The 9,393-nt window shown below is 37.2% G+C and overlaps 1 protein-coding gene across 1 annotated transcript; it reads left to right on the top strand.

The window, feature by feature from the left end:
• Positions 1-5,851: 5,851 nt before the first annotated feature.
• On the top strand, positions 5,852-8,719 carry LOC143855114 (auxin-responsive protein IAA32-like). Its single transcript, XM_077365305.1, has 4 exons — positions 5,852-6,011; positions 6,797-7,039; positions 7,109-7,217; positions 8,467-8,719. The coding sequence occupies exons 1-4, from the start codon at positions 5,888-5,890 to the stop codon at positions 8,516-8,518; spliced, it is 528 nt and encodes a 175-aa protein (XP_077221420.1). The 5' UTR covers positions 5,852-5,887; the 3' UTR covers positions 8,519-8,719.
• The last annotated feature ends 674 nt before the right edge of the window (positions 8,720-9,393 follow it).

The following is a 9,393-nucleotide window of genomic DNA, read 5'->3' on the forward strand; positions in this document are numbered from 1 at the left end:
GTGTCATTAAAATATAGAAGGTTCATGGAGACTTCCTTATAAAATATCCCCTTCTGCTTTTAACAGGATTCGTAGGTGGCTCAAAATTTCCAAGTGCCTAAACATGAATTAGAATAACGGGGAAGCTGATAATCAAAGCACCAATGAATCAAGTTGGTCTTACAATCTTCTTAGTTTATAGGAAAGGATGTTTAAGAAAATCAAATAAAATAACGGGGAAACTGATAAATTCACCCCCTACAAGTCCCCCTTCATAGGGGTGTAAGTGGACCTAGATGGTCCGATGGACAATCCAAATCGGAACTTTAGCGGACAGGACACGTTACCATGTTACCAGGATCCATGGACACACTTCAGGACCCTATTATAGGATCCAAAATGATTACCAATCGGATTCAGGCAACAAACAACCCATCGGGCAATCCTAAATCCTATTTATTATACTATTTTACAAAAATACCGTCTAATTTCTATAACTTCAAATGTTATTTCAGGGGTATTTTAGTAAAAACAACCCATAGGCATTTTTTGAACTATTGCTATTTATTTTTATTTTTTTTCATACATCTCTCTCAATTCTGGAGTCAGCCTCTTCTCTTCATTCTCTAACCATCGACCCGAAGTCCCTAGCCCAGGGCATCGCTGCTGTTATGGCTCACACTCGTACGTGCTCGCCCTCTTTTGAGAATTTTAACTCTGTAAAGTGTGAGTAGGACCTACTAGGACACTCCAATGGAGGGTCTTATTTGAAATGAATTATGACCAAGACACAGGAAGTAGGATCCAAAGAACACTCTGAATCTGATCCGACCGATAAGAGATTTGAATGGATCGTGACTAAGACATAGGTTGATCCTATCCAAAGTGCATCAGTTGACACGCCTACTCCTTCACCCTCCTTTACCTTGTGCAGCCGGTCATAGGTTGTTGTCAATCTCTCTCCTAGATCTCCTAGTTACGGGTGTAAATGGATATTCGAAAATTCGATTACCGTCCGCATCCGAATCCGTTTAAAGCGAATATTATCCGGATCCGTTTCAAGCGGATATTATCCGAATCCGTTTATGAGATATTCGGCTCTAAGCGGATGCGAATCTGGTAAATAGTATATCCGATCCGTTTAACATCCGAATCCGAGAAGTAAATTCTTTTTATTTATTATTAATAATATCATTAATATTTATTTTTAGTAATGACACACTATCTTTTGTTTCTAAAAGAAAAGTAAATTTTCTTTTTAGAAAAAAAAAAAACAAAAAGTGTTTTGGGTAGGAAATGATGTAATCTCTCATTTTAAAGGCATTCTTGGAGTTTGACATAGCGTCTTTATGAAGCAACAAATGTGGGCTGTAGGATGAAAGAGACAAATGAGTGGTGGTGATTGAAAGAAGATGTCATAGTTTCTAGAGAATTCTAAAGCAAAAAGGCCATCTAGGTCATTGATGGTAAATGGATGGCTCAGATCAATTTCCCAACTTATGGTTATATAAAAACTCAAAATGCAATTAAAAGAGGGGACTTCTAAGGTTTATAAAGAGAAGCAAGAGAGAGGAGAAAGGAGGAGGCTGAGACACCATCTTCGGCATTCCTTGGTGCCTCCAACCCACCAAAATCCGCCGCCGCCCCTCTCCACCTTCTCACAGCCACCTCCATCACCGCCAGTCACCTCCATCTTTAACCCAATCCCCATCTCCATCCTCACTTCTCTTCATCTTCCACAATCAGCACTCCCACTTCCCCTGTTCAAAATAGCCCAAACTCATTCCATCATATACAAAAAAAAAAAAAAAAAAAAACCCAAAGACCACTACCAACACCATGATCCATCCTCATCGCCTCTTTCTCTGCCTTTGTTTTAAAAGGAAGAAGATGATCTCATATATTTTAGTTTGAGAGTTAATTTTGTGAAGAGAAAGTAAAGGTCTGGTTTTAGGGTTTGGAAAATTCATTCGAGGGGTAAGAAGGAGAAGAAAGATAAAGTGCTGGAATAAAATGTTTGAATTTACCGGATAAACGGATACGAATAATATCCGAATTCGAATAATATCCGGCGGATACGAATTCGGTAATAGATATTAAATATCCGTCAAATTCGAATCCGAATCCGAATTCGGATAGTCTATATAGTAATCGAATTCGGATATAGCCATATATATCCGATTCGAATTCGATCCGTTTACACCCCTACTCCTAGTTAATAAGGAGACCATTAGAGATACCTTTCCGGAAATAGAGTAGCACTATAGTTATACTTATAGTGATAGTTAGGCAATATTCTTAATTTGTATATATAGTTCACTTTTCATTATAGGATGCCACTATATTTATCAATATCTTTCGTATTAGTGGCATTGCCTAAAATGTGTACACATTCATTCTATATAATGGAACTCTCCAATGCAAGAACGAGCAAGAGAAATACAAATCAAATCAAGCCTTTTCTATTCTTTACAAGGTAACACATACGGTAGCATATCTACTCTCTCTCTCTCTCTCTCTCTCTCTCTCTCTCTCTCCATTTCTCTTCCTTCTTCCAACTCAAGCACCTCTTCCCCACTCACAACAAATTCCCCTTTGGCTGATTCTCCTCTGTTGGTCGCAACATCTCAACCATCCTTCACCCCTCTTGGCCATCTTCATCATGCGATCTCCCTCAAACTCGATCGCAATAATTATCTCCTTAGGAAATCCCAGTTTCTTCCAATCCTCAGAGCTCATGATCTCCTTGGATTTGTCCCTGGAGAATCTATTTGCCCACCAAAACTCCTGCTATCCTCTTATGTTGATGCTTCTCCTACCGTTAACCCAACATATTAAGCCTGGCTTTGTCAGGATCAATTGATCCTCAGTTGGATACTATCTCCACTCACTGAAGGATCGTTATCACATGTAGTCCGTCTCTCATCTTCTTTGACAATCTGGCTATGAAAACCAGCCTCCAAGATTGGCTTTTTGTGGGCTTATTTACTTTGGATTTTGAAAATCTACCTAAAGTCTAAAATCTTGGAAAATCTTAGAAACTAGGTTTGAAATCTTCCTTCATCAGATACATATCTGATGATCTGAGATAGAGTTGCCACCTAGGGATGGGCTTGGGACCCTTCTATATATGACTGTCTTAAGTCAAGATAGCCTATCAAATATCTAGGTTTACCTAGATTACATGAATGGAAGGTGTTAAGGACCATTCAGGCCCAGGAAATCCAGGTCTCCAAATTCGATCTGCTTTATTTTAAAAAACTCTACTCTTAAATTCGAAAATCTCACTTTAAAACTAATAAATTTGGAAATCTTGTTATGTGGAAAAAATCGTACCAGCGTCAGATCTGTTCCCTCCAAAATCAAATTTGAAATTGCCTGGGAAACTCAAATCGTATGAATTCAAATCATACGACCATAAATCATATGATCTGAATTCTAGTCGTACGTTTTGAATTTCGTAGAGAATTTGCACAATTCTCTGAGATTTCTGAGATCTGAGAGCCAACAAAGTTATTAGGAGTCATTTAACACCTATTTACTACTGAATCACTTACTAGATCTCTCTAGATTTTCTAATTACATTGAGGGCCCGTTTGGATGCCGAGAAGATTTTGATTTGGATTTCTCACATTTGCAGCCTTTTTTGCATTGTAATTTGGAACGGATCAAATTCTTGGATTTCTAATTTAGCAGCTGACAGTGAAAAAAATCAGATTTCTAAATTTGCTGTGGAAATAAGAGATTGGAAATCCACAGATCTGGAAGTTTCCTTCACCCTCTTTGCTCCTCAACCTCTCCCCTCCACTAGGAAGTTACGCCCTTCCCTCTCTGTCTCCCTCTACATGAGCTGCCGGATCTATTCAATTTGTGTTCAAAACTCAATTCCAAATCCAAATACAAATACAAAATGAGAGGTATCCAAACGGGCCCTGAATTCCGTTGGGGATCCGTGAGAATTATAGAATGATCCTCCACAGTTATCATGATCCAGCATTAGATCTTAGAATTTGAAATAAAATGAAAAATTAGCCTAGAAAAATCTAATCCTAAACCTAAATCTAGTGGAGATGCTTGGCACACGAAAAATAGGAAGGTGAAACCTAGTGTCCCTATAAAAACTCTCAGCCTTTCTAGACATGCTTTTGGCCGACTAAGGAAAGTAGTTGAAAAGAGGTACCATCCTTGGAAAGATAAGCAAACTATCACCAGCAAGAAACGCAGGTCATACATGCTTCCCGAGTCGCGACTAACGAATGTAGCTTTTGGAATATTGTTTTTTTTAACAGAATGTAATGACAATATTAATGTTAATCTTTTAAATTATCATAACGTCCCTTAATTTTGCCTAATATTTTTCAAGGTTCGATTATGCAGTGAAAGCAGGCAAGCTGGAGGAGGACATTTAGCTTATCATGTCAAAGACTCAGTTAATCCTGAGTTCATGGGGAGTTTACGAGAAAAGGTTGCGACAATGCGAGGATTTCAGTTAATCTGTCCTTTGTAAGATTTTGATTGGGGATCAGCAGCAGGCCAGCAGATGAACTGTTGATAGATCCTCTGTCGTTCTAAGAGGCCTGTTTAAGTGGGCACCTTTGGAGGGCAAAAGAAAAAAAAAATCAGTGTTTCTGAATGAACTGTTTTAGCATAGAAGTACATTTTGTTGGAACTGCCATTTAAAAATTGAGGTTAAATGATTTTTACAGTTGGATGTGAAAGGAAAAGAAATGGTCTGTTGGCTGGGTGTGCAGACCTTCTATGTCAATTGCGGTTTTGTTCTATTTGGATGAAATCTTTTTCATGGGATGGACCTTCTTGGCTCTTTGCATGATCTGAAAACTGACTTGTTTCACATCATTCAGACATGTAGCTTTTCTATTCCATAAATTAGTTTATACATTTTCATTATATTTTGGGAAATGTTATCAGTAGTACTGTGTTTTGATGATCACACTCCTCACTTTATTAAAAGTAAGGTATGGCCCGTACCATAGGATGATCCAAACCGTCCATTAGATAGGCCACAGCCTAAATAGGTTGTGCCCCATAAATTATTTCCATAGGTTGAACCTAACCCTCCGATCTATAGAGTGTTAGGATCAGCCATTCAGATCGGAGGGTTAGGATCAAACTATGGAAATGATTTTTGGGGCACAATGTATTTAGGCTGTGGACCATCTAGTGGACGGTTTGGATCATCCTATGGTGCGGGTCATACCATACTTTTAATAAAGTGAGGAGTGCGATCATCAAAATATAGTAGCGCCCATAACATTTCCCATATTTTATCCAAAGATACTTTGAGGGAACAAATATTTCGAAGCTCACTGGAGTGGAATCAAGCCTATTAAACATAACTACTTTCACTTCTTAAAAAAACTTTTAAAGCCCAATGGCATGGACTGTGGTTTATAATGGCTGAAACCACTTTAGTTTATTTTCTTTTTACTAAAAATTCCATTTGGATTTCTAAAACTAGTTGTATGGAGGCTAAAAAGGTAATTTGCAAAATTAGTTTACCATTTTTTTAATTTCTAAACTTGAGCTTGAACAAAAATCTAACCCTCTGTCAGGATGTTTGGTTTCAGGAGCCAAACTCTGTTTTGGCTGGAGTTGGAGGCCATTCCCTGTATCTGGTAACCACATGTCATTTATCATGAAGTTGTGTTCTTGCATGTTGATTGAAGCAGAAGATAAGTAGTCCTCCATGATTGGTGATGGGTGCTAAGTCTTCAAGTGTCCTATCAGTAGGCGTAGGCCCCAAATTTCTTCCCTATTCTGTCAGCTTTATGCCATGGACTTTGTTTCTCTTTTAACTGAAACCATATATATGTATGCTCACTGAAACCATATACATGTGTGAGTGCAGCTTTACATTACAAAGACAGAGCCATCTTCATAAGATCTTATGGATTATAACAGTGTAGCTTCAGATCTAATTTACCAGCACATGAAAGAGGAAGATATTGATTTGGGTCTGAGTCTAAGCACCTCTTTGCAACAAGAAACATGCCTTCATCCATCAGGACACTGTATGATTTCTTTGTTCCATTTTCTTAATTATTAGTTTATGTCTTCTCTTTCTTTCTGTTAGTCTTTATCATTGTTTATAAATTACTCAATTACTTGTTATACGGATTCTTCTGAATGGGTAAAGTATCCGTGTTGGACATGTGCGGATTGGAGTACATCAGGATTCTTTAGCACTTCCATATCTCTTATATGTGTTTTTTTCTTAATCCTACAATCACAACTTTACAATTGCCACTTGTTTCGAGTTTTATCCATCCTAATAGTAAGTTTTTTATATGGGTGTAAAACATTTTATTTACTTAACTTATTTAAATTTTCAATATATTATTATATTCATATTACTACTATATTAGGGATTTCTCAAACAATTTTGCAGAATGCCATTTCGTGGCTGACTTATGCGTGAAAGAACAGCCACCTTGATTGATTAAACGAATAAGAAAATTTTCAAAAAAGTGAACCTGTGTAGTACTCTCATGCAAAAATCAGCCGCAAAATGGCTTTCGACAAAATGGCCTAGCAAACCCCTTGATATTATTATGTAAAAAATTATAATTCAAGTATAATTAAACCATTTTGGTCAATTGACGAATCTTTTTTTTTTGTTTTTAAGTTTGCCCAATCCAACACTATATTTGTGTTGGTTTCTGATACTCATATCATATCCATAGTGATACAACATAGTCAATTACTAATGATGGATTTGGTATTGCAAATTAAGTATACTACTGGCTCAGAATCCATTGTTTTTGTTGTTCTTACAACTTGGAATTGGGTGCATCAGTTCTAAACTCAACAGAATATGGGGAGATGGGTTGGCCTCTGCTGAACCCATACCTGAAAAGATCGAGGATCAGCTGTCCGATGATTCAGGACGACGATGATAACGAAACACAAGGAGCACAGAGCAAAGAGAGGTGGTCTTACGTGAAAGCTAACATGGAGGGTGCTGTCATCGGTCGAAAAGTCTGCATTTTCGACCATTCCAATTACTCCAGCCTTGCACTCGAACTGGAAGACATGTTTGGTATGTATATTCTTGACTGTATTTTCACAGTTGTAAAACAAATGGAACTAAGGTTGGATTCCATTTCAGGTAGATATTGCACGTCTGGGTTACGATTATCCGATGACGACTCAGGATTTTGCTTGTTTTATCAGGACAGAAATGATAATTGGAGGAATGTGGGCGATGTCCCATGGGAGTAAGTTTTAATTTAACTGCCTTTTAGTTCATATTCAACAGATAAAGTTCCTTATCAATTTCCAGGCATGCCCAATCGATGTTGGGTCCCACAATAATGGATGGTACAGATCAATTTTTCCAATAAATTCTTACATATTACTGATTTTAATGTTGCTATATATTAGAGACTAATTGTTATTGGCAACCTTTTGAGTACAGCCAGATGTGTGTTCTTATGATAAACTTTGAAAAACTCCAAAACAATCTTTTAGGCTATGCTTGGCAACCATAATCTTTTTCCATGGAATATTAGTTTATTAAGGGGTGTAGGACGGCTAGGGAAGGTGGGAGATGAAGAGAGTTGAGATGGCATGACTAAGGAGAAGGTACGAAGTGGCTAAAATGCGGGGAAAAAATAAAAAAAAATAAATTGTATTTTGATCAGTCTTTCCTTTCCTTGTTTTTCAGCCTTTCTCACCCTTTCCACACTCATTCTCTCTTTACTCTTCTTCCCCCAACTAAAATTCCATGGAAAAAAGGTTTTCTTAGAGAAAAAAAACCATACTTAGAATTGATTGAGGGGTACCTTTTATCTACAAAATTCTGTTGCAATATTCAATGGGAGTATTTTTCAAAAAGTTGGCCTTTGTAACCATTTCATAATTCTCAATGACTACAAGGGAACTACTTTTCAAATTTGGAATTTATAAACAAAGTCTAAAAGAACTAGTCCAGTGTGCAGATTCAAAGACCAAAACTCCTTCCTGTGATGGTTACTTTGATATCATAAGAACAAGTTTTGGGAAATTTTAATCAGCCATAATTTAGACACTTCTACGCATGTCGGTTTGTCTTATGTGAAATACTTTATATTTCTTTAATATATTAGAGAAATCTAAAATTTTAATCACCCATAATTTAGACCAAGTACGGTGGTGATTGGGTCTGAATCTTTTCCACGATCACGAGCCGGGCCAATTGCCCCTGGTCCTACCATCATCAGATGATCTTAATCCCTAGCCATTGATCATTTCCATGCCTTGATCTTGCAAGAAGGATTCTGTTGGGTATTAGAACACCAACATCAATGGTCAGAATCACCAAATAAGATCTAACATAAATTGGGGGAAGGACTAATTATTGTAGGGGTTGGGAATATCAAACTACCTTTTAAGTAAAGAAATGGATTGGAAATGAGTGTTGCACTATTTCATATAGTTTGAAATCAACTTTCATTTTGCTCAGAAATGCTTGATGAATTTAAACAGGGAGTTCGTGGATTGCGTGAAGCGGTTGAAAATTGCACCAAAGAATGGATGATGAATCGCTATCTTATGCTATTTGCTTACTATATCAAGCAGAATCTCTCTTTCTATGTTTTCAATTTTGAAGATCTCTCTCTCTCTCTAGATTGTATTTTCCTAAAAATTATTGCATTTCCACTCCCTTTGTTTCTCTCAAACAAAAACAAGTGGAAATAATGGAAAGCGAGGTGAAAATATCATTTTTCTCTCCTAAAACGACTGCATTTTCACTTCCTTTTGTTGTCTCTTACACTCTTTCTGTAGGGAAATTTGGGTCAACCATATATCTTGCTGTAGGGAAATTATAGGGTGAATGCGCATGTAGATCGGTGTAGACAGTACGAGAGAAGTAGCGCCGCCGTTGATATTTGATCCAGCAGTAGCACCTTATAAAGTGCGCTGCTATTGGATCAAATATCAAGGGCGGTACTGCCTGCACCGATCTACATGCACAGTAACCGTATAAAATCTCCAAGCTGTATATATTCATATCAGTCTAATCTGGTACAATAGTTAGAGGCCGATATTTGCCCATATTTACTGATTTGAACGATGAATGTTGCCCATATATATGCATTGGTTCAACAGTTGGCCAATATGGATACCTTAATTTTGAACAATAATCCTTAATTTTGTGGTCTTACTATGTATAAACCTCATGCATTAAACAATCATAACCCTCTGATACGTTATATTTTTGTACTCTTATTTCTTAAACTTCCCAAGCCGACTATTATACACTTGAGCAATGATAGATACAAGGGAGCCCTTGCATAAAGAGCCGCAAAAGGGCCCTTCATTGGATCCACGTCATTTTCAGTTATATTTTAAAATCGGTTGAAAATGTAAAATCAGTTACATTTTATGATGTGGATCCAATCAAAAGCCCTT

Source organism: Tasmannia lanceolata, unplaced genomic scaffold, assembly GCF_043159265.1.
Source record: "Tasmannia lanceolata isolate RefF3 unplaced genomic scaffold, GAP_Taslan_0.1 ptg000020l, whole genome shotgun sequence".
In the NCBI taxonomy this organism is placed as follows: Eukaryota; Viridiplantae; Streptophyta; class Magnoliopsida; order Canellales; family Winteraceae; genus Tasmannia; species Tasmannia lanceolata.

Excerpts from the sequence above, each read along its gene's own strand:
- LOC143855114 (XM_077365305.1), top strand. The coding sequence starts at position 5,888 with ATGGATTATAACAGTGTAGCTTCAGATCTAATTTACCAGCACATGAAA. Across the intron at positions 6,012-6,796 it reads CCTTCATCCATCAGGACACT|TTCTAAACTCAACAGAATAT; the intron begins GTATGATTTCTT and ends TGGGTGCATCAG. Across the intron at positions 7,218-8,466 it reads GTGGGCGATGTCCCATGGGA|GGAGTTCGTGGATTGCGTGA; the intron begins GTAAGTTTTAAT and ends GAATTTAAACAG.